Source organism: Triticum dicoccoides, chromosome 6B, assembly GCF_002162155.2.
Source record: "Triticum dicoccoides isolate Atlit2015 ecotype Zavitan chromosome 6B, WEW_v2.0, whole genome shotgun sequence".
Lineage (NCBI taxonomy): Eukaryota > Viridiplantae > Streptophyta > Magnoliopsida > Poales > Poaceae > Triticum > Triticum dicoccoides.
In genome coordinates, this window is record NC_041391.1 from 693,662,429 (window position 1) to 693,683,841 (window position 21,413).

Sequence of the window (21,413 nt, forward strand, 5' to 3'; positions counted from 1 at the left end):
GTGAAGCAAAACCTAATAGAATCTCAGTTCCATCGATCAATTATGTTCCGGAGGTACCACTTGCAATAACTGTCATGCTGCATGTTAGGTTAGCTGGCCACAGATGCTCGATCGCCTGGAAAAACACAGTTCAGTTCAGCGGCCTGAAAGACGTACTGTGCACAAGTACTCAATGGTGGTGGTACGTCGGTTTCCTGTAGCTGTCCATGTTGCATTTGTCCATTGCGAGTTAGTGAGAATTTAAGAACCGCTTTTCAATTAGGTCCTAAACAGGGAGGCAATATTAATGGTAATACACTGGATTGTCTAGTAACTTGGACATATCGCGTGCCCACCATGAGCTAAGCGACGACAATAAACCCAACAGGAAAACCGTCCGAAATAAGATCGATTCATCAACATATATACGTGTTACCGCTTTTGCCCATATATACATGTATATATGGTTGGCGTTGTCGAGGCCGGTAAGCAATATTCAGTGGCAGAGCCAGGCAACTTGTGGAGCCTCGGCAAAACCTTCGCCCTAATTAAAGTGTTGATGCGTTCTTCTCAGATAAAGCGGTCGCAGAGCCAGGACGGCACGAACTAGAAACATTCATCAGTGTAGATGCTAATATATTTTTTTTATACACTTGATCAAAATTTATAAAGTTTGGCTTGAGGCAAAACTAATATGTGAAGTAAATAAAAACAAAAGAAGTAAATCATGTGTCATGAAAGTTACACCGTTGACAACCTTTTCGACTCAGTGACACAGTTTACATGAATATAAGAGCGACCCCAGCGGATTCCCAATAACCCCCTTCCATCTCTACATAGCCAAAATAATCATCTAATATACCCCCTAAAGCCCACTCCATCTCTACACTTTTAGAGTGCCTTTTAAAAATAGCCATCTACCATTTATTTATTTATTTGCGAAAAAACTTCCAATCTATTCATCTTCAATCATGGTAGTACAACGAACATCAGAAATAAAAATTACATCCAAATCCGTACACCACCTAGCAACGACTACAAGCACCGAGGCGAGCCGAAGGCGCTCCACCGTCATCGCCCCTCCATCGCCGGAGCCGGGCACAACTTGTTGTAGTAGACAGTCGGGAACTCATCGTGCTAAGGCCCCATAGGACCAGCACCCCAGAACAGCAACCGTCGCCGATGAAAAATAACGTAGATCGGAAGGATCCAAACCGTAGACACACGAACATAGACGAACAACGACAAGGTCTGAGCAAATCCACCAAAGATAGATCTGCCGGAGATACACCTCCACACACCCACCAACAATGCTAGACGCACCACCGGAACAGGGGCTAGGCGGGGAGACCTTTATTCCATCTTCAGGGAGCCGCCGCCGTCTCGCCTTCCTGACTAGGACACAAACCATAACAAGATTGGAAAAAATGACTAAAACGGAGCCCTCCCGCCGGCCCTTGCCAGGATCCACCACGCCTCCATGTCCCTAGGGCCACCGGAGAAGAGGCGGACCTGCGCCGGCGCCGGCGAGAGACACGAACCCTAACTTTCTTTCTTGGAGGAGGAGGAGGAGGCGGAGACCTGGCTCTAGGTATGTGCCATCTACCATTTATATTTGCAGGGAGTGGGAGGGAATAAAGAATGCCCTTTGTCCTTGGTTTATTTTGGCACCAGTAACCTTTCAGCTATCGCCCAACACTCCACCTGCCAAATAATCCCTCCCGTAGCGCCCCAATTCATTGGTGTCGCCACCACCGAACACCACCTTTGCCATTCTAGCTGCCAAGGGACCATTCCCACTGCCTTGGGGCTATTCCTGTCACCACCTCAACTTTCTTGCCTTCACATGACCATCGCCTCACCCACGTCACCGTGATTTGCCCCCTCGCCTCCCGCCACTGCACCCGCCTCCTAGCGACACCGCCCCTGCACGTCACCTCGCACATCGTCGCCACCTTGCGACAATTTGGTCGTCAAGGCCTCACTCAGTGCTCATGCGTCCCCTAATGGTTCTTCCCGCCATTTTATAGGACCTCTACGCCTGCTCCCTACCCCCTTCTCATTTGGTCTCCACCCTATCCCGCTGCTACATGCTCCGCTCCCGATGCTCGCCAGGTGTTTGATCATATGTCAAACTCCGACGACAGGGTATATTGGAGGTGACCAACACCTTATTTTTTACCGAGGAGGACGAGGTGTAGACTGTGTCTACTGTCGCATCCAAGGCCATCGCCACAACCAAGGCGGAGGAAGAGGCGGATGCCTCTATAACTGAGGCCACAACCAAGTCCAAGCCAGAGGCCCAAAGGATGAGATTCTGGCTGCCTACGTTGAGTTACAGGTTGAGATATACAGACAAGGAGGAGATGGGCATGGTCATCATAGTGATTTCCTCATACTATGACGATGATGAAGATGGCTACACGCGGAGGTCCCGACGACGAGAACCGAAACAACATGTAGATTGTCCCCAACGGTCACTGATACGTCTCCGTCGTATCTATAATTTTTTATTGTTTCATGCCAATATTCTACAATTTTCATATACTTTTGGCAACTTTTCATATTATTTTTGGGACTAACATATTGATCCAGTGATCAATGTCAGTTCCTGTTTGTTGCATGTTTTTTGTTTCGTGGAATACCCATATCAAACGAAGTCCAAAAGCGATAAAAATTTATGGAGATTTATTTGAGAATATATGTGATTTTTGGGAAAAAGAATCAACGCGAGACGATGCCCGAGGGGGACACAAGCCCATGGGGCATGCCCGTACCCCAGGGGTGCCTGGCAGGCTTGTGGCGCCCTTGTAAGGCGGTTGGTGCCCTTCTTTCGCCGCAACAAAGATAATATCTCGAAGAATATTCCCTCAAAATTTCAGCCAAATGCTGACCCGGGCCAGGGCTCCCTTTTTGGGAAGCCCGTTCCCACGCGCTCACGGCACGGCTAGCCTGCCAGTGGTAGTGGGAATTCTCTAGTTCCCTAGTCAAAAAAGGGTTGGTTGGCGGAGTTACGGATCTCCGAAATTTAAGAAACGGTGAGAGGCTAGAAAACGGGAACGCGAAACAGAAGAGAACAGAGAGAGGGATCCAATCTCAGAGGGGCTCCTTCCCCTCCGCCGCCATGGAAACCAAGGACTATAGGGGAAAAGTTCCTCCCATCTAGGGGGAGGCCAAGGAAGAAGAAGAAGGAGGGGGCTCTCTCCCCCTCTCTCCCGGTGGCGCCGGAACGCCGCCGGGGCAATCATCGTGTGACGGTGATCTACTCCAACAACTCTGTCATCTTCACCAACACCTCAATCACCTCCCCCCCTCTATTATCAGCGGTCCACTATTCTGCAACCTGTTGTACCCCCTACTTGAATATGGTGCTTTATGCTTCATATTATTATTCAATGATGTGTTGCCATCCTATGATGTTTGAGTATATTTTTGTTGTCCGATGAGTGATTGGTGAATTGCTATGATTGGTTTAATTTGCTTGTGATTATGTTGTTGTCCTTTGGTGCCCATCATAAGAGCACACATGTGCATCACACCATAGGATTACTTGTATGTTGATAGGGCTATGCATTGGAGGGCAAGAATGGCATAAGATTCTTCCTACCATAGAAATTGATTCATACGGGATTGAAGGGGGACCAATATATCTTAATGATATGGTTGGCTGTTAACCTAATGAACGTTAGTATTTGCGGATACTTGCTAATAGTTTCAATCATAAGTCCATAGAATTCCAAGTAAGGGATGACATGCTAGCAGAGGCCTTTCCCACGTAAAAACTTGCTATCGGTCTAGTAACTTAGCCAATTTCTTAGGGACAATCCCGCAAATCATACCACCACTAATCCGCACTCGCTATACTAATTTAATTGTACTTTTATTAGAACATCACCTAACTTTTATTTTCTCGTTCTTTATTATCTTGCAAACTTATCCCATTACACCTACAAAGTACTTCTAGTTGTATACTTGTTTTAGGTAAAGCGAACGTTAAATGTGCGTAGAGTTGTATCGGTGGTCGATAGGAATTCAAGGGAATATTGATTCTACCTTTAGCTTCTCATCGGGTTGTTCACTCTTATTTATCGAAAAAACTACAATTGATCACCTATACTTGTGGGTTATCAACCACAAAGATAGAAGCACAAGAGGTACTTGGAATCGGATCAAGAAGAAATAGAGTTTGAATAGAAGAAGAACAATCTATATTTAGAACTATGTTTATCATGCATTTGGGCATATCTTTGCTTAGTAGTACCATGCGGTTGGAACATGTCCTGTTTGAAATTGGAATTGCATATTTCAAAAGTATAAATTTGAAATATTGTTGAATTGTGTGACACTGGAATATATCCATGTGGAATCAGAGTTGAAATGGAGTCCATATACACACATATTAAGATAAACAACAGATGCAAAAATATAGAGGCAATAGTTTTAGGGAATTTGATAAGGCACAAGGATCCAAAACCTCTAAAACCATTTTAGAGGGTGGTTGTCTAGGAATCTGTGGGAGTTGCTCTTACCCAAATGTTTCTTTAATAAAATTGACTAATGGACAGAAGGGTGTCCCTGAGGTAATTTCAATTTGGGTGAATTGGACTTTGAAGACCTGACTATAACATGTGACGAAGCTCCACCTTAGGAATCACTAAATCAACTCTAAAAGGTTATTGACCATGTCGGGACACGATAAATATGACCTTGATGGTCTAATTCCTACAAGCAATAGAAGACCAGGCAATACTTATATTTGCAATATGGATATTGTTGATAAAGTGGAAGTATTGATGAAAGTTGGGGTTCCATAAGCGTTCTTGGCTTGGTCATTGGATACAAATGAACAAGTTGCAACAATCAAGAACTTTTAACTAAACAAAACCAGAGTCTATGTGATGGCCAAGGAATGATATCTATGGAGGTACAAAGGGGAAATTCGGCTAGCTCTGTGAGGGGGGCAAAATTAGCATAAGGTGGTTTCCTCCACCAATACAGATTCTAAAAACGTGTATGGTCATGCATTTCAAAATTACATGGGCTTGGCCCAAATTAATGGTGGCACAATACTTACTGCGGGCTATGGAGAAAAATATGGCATTGTCATATTTTATATTTCACTCATGTCTTCATATGTCATCATGGTGGCGCCAAAGTCCTGAAATCTCCACATGAAGCTCCATTTGGCGTTCCCTACATGCCCATCTTGATCTACATGCTTGATCTTGCTCCACTTCTCATATCTCTTATCCAAGAAGGTCCTTTATTCCTAAGCAATACAAAAAATCTAATTTATGCAGCATCCTATTCTCATGAACATTAGAAGTAATTCTTCAAAATGAATGTACCTAACAGTTTTATTGGCGTCTGCGACCTTTATTGTTTGGTCCTTGTTTCTATGGACTTAACATGTGTAACGGTAGGGGATGTGGGTGTAATAGTAGTAGTGATGTTCTCATCATTGATGGTGAAACTTACACTTCGCGGTGTGTTAGCACCTCATATACTGTGATTCGATGCAGTGCATATTTGCAAGTAGAGGTTATGAGTAAATTACATGGAAAATAATTGGATTTAAAAAGATTCATCGAGAAATATATATAAATGTGTGACCAACTTTCATCTGTTTAATAATGGAAGAAAATTATATAATAACTTATGATGTTTCTCAGAGGATTGGAAGCTCTGCTAGCGTCCCTCTTTGTTCACGTTTATTGTTACATTACAGTGAATCTTCATCGAATTAGTTTTGTTCTACTTCCCTATCGATTGAATTTTAAATAAAAATGCTTCTATAAAATCCTTCCCACTCTTCTGCGAGAAATTTAACATGGATCTAGACAAACAGTTCATTATATTTCTACTGTTTTCGGTCTTTTTTTCTTTTTCTACACGAGCAATGCATTTTGTTTGGCATATTCTTACGTAAGTAGCTCTTTTTATTATCATTAATAGTTTAGCTCTAGACAAGAATCTCGTAAAATTGTATATTAATTGTGTATTTAATCTCCTAATAACAGCATAATAATTAACCTGAGGGGTATTTCATTTTAAATTTTGTTTTGACTATATATTTAATACATAGTAACATTGCACCGTAGCACTTATAAAAGCATGTATTTTAAGACTCTCCGATCTTAGTTTCTCATATTAATTGATCAAGAATTAAAGTTTTCTGGAGCATGCATGCTATTAAAATTATTAAAATATCATATAAAGATGCGGTCCATTTTCATCCATTATATAAACCAAGATTTGTATCTTGTGCTACCTGGAAATTGGTATGAAGCTTTGTGGGTGTCATATTGTTTATATGATAATAGTAAAAAATGTGTTAAGATCAAGCTATTTTGAAAAAAAATCTGAGTAAAGCTCTGGACATTAACACAGGAGACTTGCTTTATACTGATTGGTAGTTGAGAAAATCGACGGGCGATGACATTTATCATGAATGTTGTAGAATAAAGTACGTTACCTTCCACATTTCCCATTATGCATGTATTTGATGCATGAGATCCTTGTCATGCATGTTTAGTTGGTTGTCCTTATTAGTAATAATTGGGATTGTTTATTCCTCGTGGGCTAGGTAGTGATCTTAAAATCATTCATGGTGTACGACGTTTCCTACTCAAAGTCAAATTTTGCACAAATATGCATGTACTAAATGTCCTTGCTGATTTTTCATATAAGACTCATTTTATTTTGTGTTTCCTACACATAGGCCATGAATATGAGAACAAAATTCTATTCACAACAATATACCTACCGGCGATGTGTAAGAAGCATTAAAGGTTCAAATCCGTATGAAGTAGACAAATTAGAATTTTGTTCACAACAATATACATGTAAGTGTTTTGAACAAATTGGAACATGAGTATGCAATTTGCGACATAAACACTTACAGGTTCAAATTCGTATGAAGTAGACAAATTAGAAGAAAAAAATTGATAGGAAAAAAAATAACCATAGACATATTCTTTGATTAAGAATTTGTTTACAAAATTTGAAGTCTCAATACAGGTTGTTGACCCATCTAAAATCAGAAAGTAACAAATACACGCAGACTTCAATGCCTTTGTTCACTTTTCCTGTGCACACTCTGTTTTTACTTTTTATTTCTTCTAAGTATACCCGAACAAATTTTTTGTTCAGAACACGATCCATCGTGGATCCACGTACAGTCGTACATACACATATATATGCAGACTAACTATTTACAAGTGTAAATTCGTATCAACGGGGCGAACAGAAAAATCGTAAACGAAAAAAAAACACCATACACATACCCCCTTGATTTAAAATAATTTTCTACGAGTTTTTCTTTAACTCTGAAATAATCAATAATAATTTAGGATCCAAAGTAAAATCAGATAATTGGAGGTTAGAATGGGAAGGCGCCTCCCTGGCCCTGCAGGTCGTTGACCCATCCGAACTTCTCCGTGTAGGGGTTGACCATGGTCTCCGGCGGGTAGTCGTCGATGCAGTCCTCCCAGGCGCCGGCGTCGTCGAGGTCCTTGCTCACCTCCCAGTAGCAGCTGTTGCACTTGAACCCGGAGCCGAAGGTGACCATGAGCACCCTGTCCCCTGCTTTGAGCCGCCGCTTCGCCTCCATGTAGGAGAGCACGTACCACAGGCTGCTCGCCGACGTGTTCCCCCACCTGTGCAGCGTCATGGTCGCCGGCTCGACGTCGTAGCTGTTGAGGCCCAGGTTCTTCCTCACCGCCTCGATGACGGCCGTCCCGCCGGGGTGGAGGCAGAAGTGGTCCACCCCGGTCTTGAAGTTGATCTTGGGGCCCTCGAACTTGAGCTTCCGGCGCATGAGCTTGCGCGCCAGGAGGCGCACGGTGAAGCGCGCGAGCTCGGCGGCCGGCAGGATGCGCGGCGCGAGGCGCTGGAGGTTCTCGCTGAAGGCGCGCACGGCGGCCTTGGGGAGCGCCTTGCTGAGGCTGACGCCGAGGCGGCCGTCGGCGTCCTCGCAGTGCACGGCGGCGGCGTGCGCGTCGTCGTGCGCGCCGATGTGCGCGCGCACGAGGCAGCGCAGCTCCATCTTAGCCCGGGACCGGTAGGCCGGGTCGTTGGTGAGCAGCGCGGCGGCGCCGCCGCAGCGGAAGAGGCAGTTGCCGAGCATCATGGACTTGTCGGTGCCGTTGTACCAGTTGGGGGCGCAGGACTCGGAGGTGACCACCAGCGCCATGGTGCGCGGGCGGGTGAGCATGACCTGCCGCGCGAGATCCACGGACACGAGCCCCGCGCTGCACCCCATGCCGGACAGGTTGTAGGCCTGCACGTCCTCCCGCATCCCGAACCGGGCCACGACCCGCGCCGCCAGCGACGGCGCCGGCGAGAAGGACCCGACATTGAGCACGACCAAATCCACGTCCCGCGGCGACACGCCCGTCTTCGCAAACACGCCGCGCACGGCGTCGTCGAAGAAGGCGTCCATCTCCTCGAGCGCGTCGTAGTGGGTGGCGCACTCCTCGCGGCCGTCGAGCACGTTGCGCGGGCAGTAGGTGTGCTCGCCGATGCCGGAGTTGACGATGACCTTGAGCAGGAAGCGGTAGTCGGGCATGCCGAGGCGCTTGTTGCGCTCGATGACGGCGCCCGCCATCTCGGTGGTCACCTTGCGGTCGTCGGAGGGCTTGTGGCAGGCGAAGTCGAGCAGGTAGCAGCGCGCCCGCCGCCGCCGCGCCACGGCCTGCCACGCCAGGTACGCCGCCGCGTGCGCCAGCAGCAGCACCGTCAGCAGCGGCAGCAGCTCCATGGCCGTGCGTCCGTCGCCGGCGCGCTCTGGCTGCGTCGGTCGAGGTGGTGACTGGCGAGTGCGAGGGAGTGTGGCAGTGGCAGTGGCAGGGGCAGGCGTGGCGGGGGCGGGATATATAGGCGGGTGCGGCACGCGGTTGGTGGCGCGGTGCGAGATGTACGTGGGTGTACGTGACGTGGGTGCGCGCACGCGAGGGACGCGGCTCAACTACTGGGGGTGGTGGAGGTGGTGGTGGTGGCGAACATGGCCGCGTCGCGTCGGGGGCGGGGCGCCGGTGAGGTGGGGATTAATGCGATCGGGGCGGGCACCAGTGGCGGCCTGCGGTGGCCAACGCCCAACCAATTACTCCCCGCGGTGGCATGCATTGGCGAGCTAGCTAGGCCTGTCTGTCTCTCTGGCACTGGCACACACGCCGGCCAGCCGGCCAGTCGGCGACGGGATGGCAGGATGAGGGCGACGCGAAAGGCGGTGTCCCCTGTTTTCGTATACTGCTAGTGCTAATAAAATCAAGGCAAAATCCTTGTGAGTTGACACGCTCTATGATTGATCACTTGGCTCGTTAGCAATTCCAAGTGGGTGGAGTCCGTCGACTGTTGAGTGGCCATTCTTGTGAAGCGGAAACAGTGACTGTCAGGTGCATGCACGTAGTAGTTAATTACCTCTGACAGTTGCGTTCATTGTACTGTATTGTGCTATGCAGCCTCGGGGAGCCGGCGTCAATCTACGTCGGAAGCTCGATCCAATCCGTTTCGATGGACAAATTTAAGTAGGATCGAATCGCGAAAGACTGACTCTAAGGCTGGTCATAGTGGAGAGTAACTTAGAGCATGCTTGGGTACGTTTTAGTCTCATGACTAAAAGTAGTGGGACTAAAACTTGCTAGTCTCACTCATGCTTGGATTCAAATACTAAAGAGACTAAAATCTAGTTGGTAGTCATATGTGTGTTACTAGTCTATGTTACTACCTTCATAGTGGGTAGTGTCATAGGTGTGGTAACATAGTTGCCTTCATTTATTACTTTGTAGACTCATTATGCATTGGAAACCGCTATGTGATGGTAACATATTATGTTACTCTATTTGCCTCTCTCCTCATTAACTACTTGTCACATCACCAATTTTGCTTATGTGGCATCTATGTTACTACCTATGTTACTCCCACTATGACCAGCCTAATACTCTCTTTTTTCCGGTTTGTAGGATTCAAATCTGAAATCTCATCAATCAAGACATTCTGTGAGTGAAGAAACGCATCTCGTACTTTAAAAAACTACTACTCAAGTTAAACTCATGCATTAATTTGAATTAATTGCGATGCATGCATGCTTGGCCACTAGATGGATAGAAATATTACATGCATTGGTGTGTTCTTTTTAATTCTTGCATGCAATAATCTAATGCGCCTCGAAAACTAAAAATGGGACGGAGATGAGCTTTTAAATTACAAAAAACAAAAAAAATTGAAATACGCCCTATAAACCGAAAAAAGGGAATATGTGCCACCTTTGCGAAGGTAAAACCCTAAACTATCTTACCCGGAGCAAGGCACAAAAATTCTCCTCCCCACCATCCTACCCGGAGCAAAGCACCTTTGCGAAGGTAAAACCCTAAACTATCTTACCCGGAGCAAGGCACCTTTGCGAAGGTAAAACCCTAAACTATCTTATCCGGAGCAAGGCACCAAAATTCTCCTCCCCACCATCCTACCCGGAGCAAGGCACCTTTGCGAAGGTAAAACCCTAAACTATCTTACCCGGAGCAAGGCACAAAAATTATCTGATTTGACACCTTGACTGGCTCGTTACGATTCCTATACTGGTTCGAGACTTCGAGTCCGTCGACTGTTGAGTGACCTTTCTGTGAGGCGGGAACAGGAACTGTCAGTGTCAGGTGCATGGACGTAGTTAATTACTACTACTACTACCAGTAATGTTCATAGCACTGGTGTGGTGAATTTGGGGCCGTGTCCGGTGCCGGTGGTGCCTGCCGCAGCACGCCACCGCTGGCCGGCACACGTACTCTCCGTGAGGGAGCGTGCACTGATCCCGTCGACGGGTACCGCGACTTTTGTCCTCCTCACGCGGCTCTTCTCGTCCGTCCCACGCGTCGTAGTTACTGCCCGCGAGCCTTTTGCAGATTGACACACACCGATATCATAATACGTGCCACTGTAGGCGTCACACTGTTGCACGTCGTACGTGCTCTCTCCGTGCTTAGTATCACTGTCGACCCTGTGTCCTACCAGCTGCTCGCTGTAACGCGTATATGTCATGTGGAGTGTGCGTGCAGCGCTGAGATTTCATTTCAGAGCGTGGTTGGATGCGGTGCAGTGCGTGTGCATACGGAGTTAATCAATGGCTCCGCAGAGGGTGAGCATCGGACGGCTTAGATGCATGCATGAGCATCGTGGAGTAATTAGGGTCGTTCGTAACGCATCTGCCGGACGGTTGACTCCTGGTGTCAGGAGCCGCGGGATGGAGCAAGGACCAAGGGAATTTCACACCCCGATCCAAAGATCCGAGTAAATGAACCATTGTTGGATATATCCATAAGGCGGCGTGGTTTATCCCTGTCCATACTTCAGCGTGGCTGACCAAACATACTAGATTTTTAAACAAGTTTTTCTTTACATAATTATGAACGGCAACCGCAAATGGAGGACGGATCTCAATAATAGACTCAGGAAAGGGAAATTGCAAAAAAAAAAAAAAAACACTATAGTGTTTTTCCAATCAGATGATTTGCATTGCCATTCGTGCTTTCAACTTCCTCTACATTGACACTCAACGGCGTGAAATCAGATTTCCTGATCTGGACTTCAACTGTTGGAGACTATTTGAGCCCTCTCGCCAATTCTGGATTAAGGACCTCCAAAACTATGGTTAACGATGGAGCTCGTTGGGTTTGGGTCGAGGCAGACAATTTCTAGGCCTATGCTTGGCATTGAACCGTTCGGGGTAATACTTGCACGCTATAGAACAAAACATTCAGAAGTTGATTTATGTCTCTTTGTTTGCATTTAAAATTTACACTTGGATTACATGTAGTTTTGAGTTATCTACTACAGTATTGTTTTGGTAAATACTTAGAGCAACTCTAGCAGACCCCGCAAAAATTTGACTCGCAAAACGCGTTTGCGGTTCCACGAAGATCGCGTTTGCGGCTCGAAAACTAGCGCGCCCGAACAGACCCCGTATCTAAATCTGCATAATTTAAAAAAACAATTTCGTGGGAGAAATAGCACAAACATAGTTCATCACATACTACATAGTTCATCACGTGATCAACAAACTACAAGCATAGTTGTACTACATACTAAGTTAAACTAGTACTAGAGGGGTCGGATCTGAGGGCGGCGAGGTCGCGCCAAAATGGACGACGTCGTGGAGGGGTCGGACGCTCAATCCTCCTCGCCGGAGCTGCACAGGTCGACGTACACAGTCGCCTGCTCCGCGCGGATGCGGCGCCACTCCTCGGCCTTCTCCTGGGCGGCGAGGTTGGTGGCAACCGCCTCCCATCACTGGAGGGCTTCGAGCTCCTCGGCGCGGCGCTGGCGCTCCGCCTCCTCGTGCATGCTCTGCTCGGCGATGGCGGCCGCAACGGCGTCGACGTCGGTGACGTAGTCTTCCGGCCCGATGACTCCGCGGCAAGCGAGCGGAGCGGGCTCCTCGGGCTCCTCCTTCACGGGGACGAAGGCGAACACGTCCGGCTCCTCCTCGTCCTCCGACCACTCCCTCTTCACGGGGAGAAGGCCCGCGCCGGAGGAGGAGGAGCTCCCGGCGTACGAAAAACTCGCGGGGGAGAAGGACGCGCGCCGTCGGTCGTACTCCTCCGTCTCGCTTCGCAGGAAGCTTGCCGGCGGCGACATGTCGCGGTTGGTCCACCTCCGGGCCCCGCGCTTCCCCGCGTCGTCGGACCAGACGCGCCGCTCGCGCTTCAGGTCCCTTCCGCCGCTGGATCTGTTGCTGGAGCCGCGTCCGGAGCTCCACATTCGGCCCCAGATGGCGGCTGGAGGCGGGGCGGGTGGTCGCCGGCGGCGAGAAATGTGGATAGGGGGAAGGAGAATCGCGTGGCTCGGCGGCGGCGAGGGATGGGGTCTGGACCCACAAACGAGTTGCGGAACCGCAGTTATAGCGGTCGGGGCGTGCGGTTTGCGGGCCGCGGCAAAAAAAATTGCGGGTCGGGCGAGTATGCGGCTCTGTTCCGGCCGGAAAAATGGGCCGAGCCCGCATATTCGCCGGAATTTTGCGGGTTTGCGTTTTATGTGGGGTCTGCTAGAGTTGCTCTTAGGGCATTCCCAACGGCGACCCGCAAATTTCCTCCTGCATCCGTCCGTGGACAGGGGGCCCGCCCACGGACACGGATGCGGGAGACCGCCATCCAACGCTGCCCGCATACATCCGGCCTCCCTCAATATTTTTAAAAGATTCCACACGTTTAAATAGCCGTATACATACTTCCAAATATCCGCATGCAGCACTAGTTCAGATTTAAAGAAGTGCAAATTTTACATTCCAACATTGTTGTCCCCTTTAACCGCCCACTGATGCTCAATCAGATCTTCCTTCTGCTGCTCGTGAGTTGGTCGATGTCGAATTTGTTGATGCATTTCAATAAACTCTTCAAGTGTGGCCGGATTTGGTTTGGAAGTATGATAGAATCACCCATATTTTCAAATTCTAGAGCTGTGGTAGCATCCTTGCCCTCATCCTCAACGATCATGTTGTGCATGATCACACAATATTCATCCCTCACACAAGGTCTTCGGATCCCATTGTTTAGCAGGTCCATGAACAACAGCAAAGCGAGCTTGCTGAACTCCACATGCCCACCCGACATCCTTTCTAACTGCTTCTTGTCTTTGGGCAAAGTGAGACTTTTTCTAGCCAACTGAGTTTTTGAGATGGTGCTGACAAAGGTAGCCCACGGAGGATAGATACCATCACCCAGATGGTATCCCATGTTGTACTCATGTCCAATGACAGTATAGTGACAAGGAGGAGCCTTGCCTTCAGTTAGCCTCGCAAACAACGGTGGTCACTGCAACACATTGTTGTCATTGTGAGACCTGGGCTTGCCCAAGAAAGCATGCCAAATCCAAAGATCATGTGATGCAACTACTTCAAGAATGATGGTGCGCTTTAACATGACCCTGATATTGCCCTTGTAAAGTTTTACGGCAGTTCTTTCATTTCCAATGCATGCGGTCAAGAGATCCAAGCAAATCTGGACACCCTCTTGCTTTTGAGATTGCTATGAGTCTCTCGGTGTGTGTCATAGTTGTCCCTCTCAGGTATTGAGGTCCAAACACCCCGACTACTAATGGTACCGGGTGGGATGGTCAAAGGAGAGGGGTTGAACAGCAACGGAGGAGAAGCGAGCGATACGTCAATTTTGCATCATGTTTACGCACTGTTATTTATAATGTTTTTATGCATAATAATGCTTTTGGGGGTAATTCTAATGCCTTTTCTTTCATAATTTGTAAGGTTTACGCAAAGAGGGAGAATACTGGCAGCTGGAATTCTGGACCTGGAAAAGCACGTCAAAGCTACCCATTCTACACATCTCCAAATAAGCTGAAACTTCACAAAGATTTTTTATGGATTATTTAAGAATTATTGGAGAAAATAACTACCAGAGGGGTGCTACTTCTTGAGGTTGCGTTGGTTTTTCCCTTGAAGAGGAAAGGGTGATGCAGCAAAGTAGAGATAAGTATTTCCCTCAGTTTGAGAACCAAGGTATCAATCCAGTAGGAGACAACGCACAAATCACCGAATACCTGCACAAACAATCAAACAAACTTGCACCCAACGCGATAAAGGGGTTGTCGATCCCTTCATGGTTACTTGCAAAAGTGAGATCTGATGGAGATAGATAAACAATAAAGTAAATATTTTTGGTATTTTTGGTTTAGAGATCGGAAAGTAAAATGTGCAAGAATAGTAGATTGGAAACTAATATGATGGAAAATAGACCCGGGGCAATAGGTTTCACTAGAGGCTTCTCTCAAGATAGAAAATAATACGATGGGTGAATTACTGACGAGCAATTGATAGAAAAGTGCAAGTTATGATGATATCTAAGGCAATGATCATGAATATAGGCATCACGTTTGTGTCAAGTAGACCGACTCCTGCCTGCATCTACTACTATTACTCCCCACATCAACCGCTATCCAGCATGCATCTAGAGTATTAAGTTCATAAAGAACGGAGTAACGCATTAAGTAAGATGATGTGATGTAGAGGAATAAACTCAAGCAATATGATGTAAACCCCATCTTTTTATCCTCGATGGCAACAATACAATACGTGACTTGCTGCCCCTACTGTCACTGGGAAAGGACACCGCAAGATTGAACCCAAAGCTAAGCACTTCTCCCATTGCAAGAAATACCAATCTAGTTGGCAAAATCAAACCGATAGTTCGAAGAGAATTACAAAGATATCAAATCATGCATATAAGTATTCAGAGAAGATTCAAATAATATTCATAGATAAGCTGATCATAAATCCACAATTCATCAGATCGGCAAACACACCGCAAAAAAGTATTACATCGAATAGATCTCCAAAAACATCGAGGAGAACAGGGTATTGAGAATTAAACAGAGAGAAGAAGCCATCTAGCTACTAGCTGTGGACCGTAGGTCTGTGGTAAATTACTCACGCTTCATCGGAAGGGCAATGGTGTTGATGTGGAAGCCCTCCGTGATCGAATCCCCCTCCGGCAGGACACCAGAAAAGTCCCCTAGATGGGATCTCACGGGTACAGAAGGTTGCGGTGGCGGAAAAGTGTTTTCGTGGATGCCTCTATTGGTTTGGGGATATATGGGAATATATAGGCGAAAGAATTAGGTTAGGAGGGTCACCGGGGGGGCACAAGGGTGGGGGGCGCGCCCTACCCCCCGGGTGTGCCTTCCGTCCTTGTGGCCACCTCGTGGCTCCTCTGACTTCATCTCCAAGTCTCCTGGTTGTCTTCTGGTCCGAGAAAAATCATCGCGAAGGTTTCATTCCGTTTCGACTCCGTTTGGTATTCCTTTCCCGTGAAACTCAAAAACAGGGAAAAACAGGAGCTGGCACTGGGCTCTAGGTTAATAGGTTAGTCCAAAAAATAATATAAAATAGAATAATAATACATATAAAACATCCAAAACAGATAATATAATAGCATGGAACAATAAAAAATTATAGATACATTGGAGATGTATCAAGGGGGCCCACCTGGGCGCGCCAGGGAGCCCAGGCGCGCCCTAGTGGGTTGTGCCCTCCTCGGCCCACCTTTGGTGCCCCTCTTCTGATATATAAGTCATTTTGACCTAGAAAAAAATAAGGAGAGGACTTTCGGGACGAAGCGCCACCGTCTCGAGGCGAAACTTGGGCAGAAGCACTTTTTCCCTCCGGTGGAGCGATTCCATCGGGGGAACTTCCCTCTCGGATGGTAAAATCACCATCATCATCATCATCACCAACAACTCTCCCATCCTTCGGAGGGCCATCTCCATCAACATCTTCAACATCACCATCTCCTCTCAAACCCTAGTTCATTTCTTGTGTTCAATCTTTGTACCAGAACCTTAGATTGGTGCTTGTGGATGACTAGTAGTTTTGATTATATCTTTTAGTTGATTACTATATTGATTATTTGGTGGAAGATTATATGTTCAGATCCATTATGATATTTAATACCCCTCTGATCTTGAGCATGATTATCATTTGTGAGTAGTTACTTTTGTTCTTGAGGTCACGAGAGAAGTCATGTTGCAAGTAATCATGTGAACTTGATATGTGTTTGATATTTTGATGATATGTATGTTGTGATTTCCTTAGTGGTGTAATGTGAACGTCGACTACATGAAACTTCACCATACTTAGGCCTAAGGGAATGCATTGTGGAGTAGTTATTAGATGATGGGTTGCTAGAGTGAGAGAAGCTTAAACCCTAGTTTATGCACTACTTCGTAAGAGACCGAATTGGATCCAAATGTTTAATGCTATGGTTAGATTTTATCTTAATACTTTTCTCGTAGTTGCAGATGCTTGCAAGGGGGTTATCATAAGTAGGAGGTTTGTTCAAGTAAAAACATCACCTAAGCACCGATCCACCCACATATCAAATTATCAAAGTAGCGAACACAAATCAAGCCAACATGATGAAAGTGATATGATGAAATTCCCGTGTACCCTCAAAAACGCTTTGCTTATCATAAGAGACCGTTTTGGCCTGTCATTTGCCTCAAAAGGATTGGGCTACCTTGCTGCACTTTTGTTACCGTTGCTGTTACTTGCTTGTTACAAATTATCTTGCTATCAAACAACTTGTTACCTACAATTTCAGTGCTTGCAGACATTACCTTGCTGAAAGTCACTTGTCATTTTCTTTTGCTCCTCGTTGGGCTCAACACTCTTACTTATCGAAAAGACTACGATTGATCCCCTATACTTGTGGGTCATCAGCGAGGTGGAGTCCTGCTAGAACACTGGAGGTGATGGACACGTAGAGTTCCGGCAGGGATGTGGTATGGCGCCCGGGGTGGTGGAGTGGTGGAGAAGTCAAGATATAAAGAAGGAAGGAGAGAAAATGGGGAGGATGGAGGCGCGGGGTCCGGGAAGGGTTTTCAGTGGGCCGGGAGTGTTGGAGTCCTATGTGTCTGCTGTCCGAACTCAAGCAAAGTACCCCCCCCCCCGCACGTTTGTCTTGGTTTTGCTGGAAAAAGTACGTCCGAACCACCCGTACTTATGCGGGCGGTTTGCAGGTCCACCTTGGAGATGCCCTTAGTGCATTAGAGTGGTTTTTTAACTCCCGATATTGGGGCATCATCACGAACAATAAATTCAAAATAATCGAAAAAAAAGGAAATTTTGTGACATCTAATATGCTCAAACTTTGTAGGTGCTTCCAAGATTTCATGCCGAAAAATATCCAAGGAGCTCTACACAAGAAAAAGATTTCATTTCTCAAGGTTTTGAGCACTTTTAGCACTGATTTTTGTTTCTCGTGTGTACACCTTTCTCTACATGATATTTCTCGACGAAAATTTGCAAGCACCTAAAACATTTGAGCATATTTGATGTAAAAAAACACTTATTATATTTTTATTCTTTAAAAAGTTATTGTTCATGAGAGTGTCCCTACACCCAGGAGCTACCATACCTTTCTCAGCTTTTTACCATTGCAATACTGAAAGCTACTATTTGCTGCAACCATAATATTCAAAGCAACCCGGTTTGGTGGCCCCTTTTTCTAAATCCCTTGTCACCTTATAAAAACCTTATGTACATACATGAACTATGAACTTACTGGGGTGTTGTTTCATCACACCCCTTTAAATAAAAAAATTGAACAAAATACAGTGGGGATGACCCTTACCGTGACTCATTTTTCATTAGTATGTTGGATATGGTACAAGTGGATGTTTACAATGGGAACTGTAAAGATATAATTACATATTGTTTAACCATGACTTACCCTCCTTCTGACCGGGTTTGGACTTTTTCATGATCATACAAAAATGTTTCTTGAAACTAAAGAGACACCCCCAATGTAAATCTCTTTGTTGTCAAATATATAGTTATTTATATGTTTCCATATAGTCTAACACCTAGCAATACTAGTCTCTTTGAAGCATATGATATTTTGCTTTTTCATTGCTTGGATGATCATATCCAGAATCCAGACCAATGTCACATTCAGTGCCCAGACTCGACCAAAAGTTCTGAAATAATTCACATGAGAAAAAGAGATGTACCGTAATTTCAATGGTGCCCTCCTCACATATGACATGATATACATTGTCAACAAAGAAATTGTTTATGTTCATCAAGTCTCTAGCATAAAGCCTATCATGTATATGGAGCAGAAGATTTTGTTTCTGTTTTTGTTTGGATAGAAATGTAGACTTACGTATCCTTTCGCAAGGGGCAAGAGTAGCTTGAGGATCACCAATAAGAACTTGGTAAGCTCTTCTAGTGGAATATTTATCATTTCTCTAGTGAAAGGTCCAACAGTCATGTTGCAGAGTATCATCCTGATTATTCAAAATGTGTAATAAACACTTTAGTTGTTGAACGACAAAGGGGGATGTTTGTATTCCCAAATCTGTTGGTGGCTAAGGTGTGCTTGATTTGATAAATAAGAATAAGGAACTTTTATTCAAACACCTCTAGAAGTTCTTTAACCATCATGATCTGCCCTAGGAAGACTTGATCTGGATTGCATATTATCATGATGATACCATGTTAACCATGCCTTCTAACAGTGGTTCATTCTGGTGGAACGATTGTTGCTCTGTTATTAAGGTTCATGGTGGTACATCTACTCTGGAATGGCTCTACAGTTGGCATGACCAATCATTAATAACACATTTCCACAATAGCAGTCATATGCTAAAGATCATAATATCATAATATTTAAGGGTGGTGATTAAGCTCGTCCTTCAATAAAAGAGTATTCTAGAATAATAAACACAGAAATGATTTACGTTAAAAAAACTGGAATATTTTTTAAGAAATTTATTTTTGTTGCATAGCCTTCGAGGGTAGGTTCCCATGCAATCCACATGAATTTTAGTTCATTCCTTGGCCGCAACATAAGATGGAATAAAAATTGATTTCATGTCTTTTGATTCAAGCATCTCTTTCTCAACTCAGCAACTTGAAGTATTAATCTTATATTTAGGATACAAAGAAAGCACATCAGATCATAATATATATCAATACCCTCTAATATATATTAATGGAGTTGGATTCCCTATGCTACAGTTACTCATGTAGATCAGCCGATCAGTTCTATTGGTCCTCTTGAAATTGAAACTCATGTAGATGTACGCCTTACCTTTATATTGTGATTTGCGCATACAGATGTTGCTGGTATATGCTTATTGGTACGTATTGTTGTTTAAATAATTAGTCCATATTTGTTGATTTATATGCTTGTATAATTATATGTACTATTAGATGTTGTAATGGTTGAATAATTAGTAACCAAAACGAAACGCATAATCTTATATAAATAATTGGTGAATTTTTCATCTAAGCATCTTATAAAATTTTATATTAATTGCATATTTAATCTCAAAATAAATCATATCAATTAAGTATTCTCATAATGTATTTTGGAATCATATCCTAATTTCTCATTTATTTTTCAATAAAATCATGTCCTTTTATATAGCATAAATTTTGTTGCAACCATCTCATCTTAGATGTCCATAATAACCAAATCTAATAACTAGTTTTCAGACCCTCATATTATGATTAATCAGACAATTTAATCAAACACTAAAATATGATATAGTCTATTTTATTAAAACACGACCGCAATGCTAAGAGCTAAAACTTAGAATTTGCATTAACGCAATGATGTTAAGAATTTTTTTTATATAGTACAATAATTATAATAATGTGCTAGGTTCGCAATACTCAACAAGAAATCTAAAAAGTTACCAATATGGTGATTATCATAGGAGATATAGTTTAAATAGTTGACACAACACACACTGCAGGTGTACAATCATTACGTACGGAAACAATGCAAGGCGGTAGAAAGATATTTGTCATGTGAGTTCTCGAATAAACTACATTGACAATCTGCCTGTCTTCAAAACCTTGACGTTTTAGACGTTTACATGGCCTCTAGAATGCAGCCAAGGCAATGGATATCTAATAATAAAATTCTACTCCCTCGATAAACATTTATAAGACGTTTGTATCACTATCTCCGTAAACCTTTATAAGACGTCTTAGATAACTAAATCATTGATCTAAAACGCCTTATAAAACTTTACAGACGGAGTATTACGTTACGAAATATTTGCTGACAAACCCATCAATATGGTTTTCACATGTGCATTCAGAAATTTGCCAAAATACTCCCAAAAAAAAACAATTCCAAAATACTAAGTAGTACCATCATTTTTTTCCATGTCAAGAATGATAAAGCGCGGGTCCCTTTGTTTGAGGCCCCTTCCAGTTGCCAGATGTTTTTGGGCGGGCCATATCTCCGTTTGCCTTTGCTGGATACCACCCACCGGTTGGCGTTCAATTCGCTGCAGTCCGGCAGCTACCGCGAGTTCGCTCACCTCGATCGGGCATCCTGCTGTGCCTGCACCCCCCATAACTGCGACCAAACAGTAGCACCCCACCAGCAGGCCCTGTAGCACGAAATTTGAATGGAAAACCGCTGCAAGTGCAAATGGTGGGCGCGTCCGAATTGAGGATGCCCGCGTGATGTCTCTTCCTGCTTCGAGCTCGTGCAGGCCGCAGGCACGTAGGAGGAGAGGATCACTGACCGGAATGTTGCGACCACTGAAGCTCCGTTTGGGAACAAAGAGGGTGGTAAGGTAACTCAGCTCGGCAGGAACCTTGCCAAGCCTGCAGACACGGTCCGTGACCACCGTGCCTCCGTCGCCATGGATAACTCCGGCCTCCGCGCGCTGCATTTAAGACGGACTGCGGCTGCATGCACGGGGCCCTTGCGGTCGGGATTGATGGCGGAGCACCGGGGAGGATGGGCTCGGCAAGTGGCCGCCCGCAGATCGGTCCGGCCAGCCAGCACCCTCGTACGCGCCGTGGTTTGGGCGCCACAGCGCACTGTGGTTGTCGTCCCCGTAACCGAAAAACTGAAAAGAGTTCGGTGCCCATGCCGGCCCTGCAAATTCCTCGACCGTAC

The 21,413-nt window shown here is 45.3% G+C and overlaps 1 protein-coding gene across 1 annotated transcript; it reads right to left on the bottom strand.

The window, feature by feature from the left end:
• Window positions 1-6,956: 6,956 nt before the first annotated feature.
• LOC119325190 (3-ketoacyl-CoA synthase 12-like) lies at window positions 6,957-8,836 on the bottom strand. Its single transcript, XM_037598938.1, has one exon. The coding sequence runs from the start codon at window positions 8,738-8,740 to the stop codon at window positions 7,361-7,363; it is 1,380 nt and encodes a 459-aa protein (XP_037454835.1). The 5' UTR covers window positions 8,741-8,836; the 3' UTR covers window positions 6,957-7,360.
• Window positions 8,837-21,413: the final 12,577 nt, after the last annotated feature.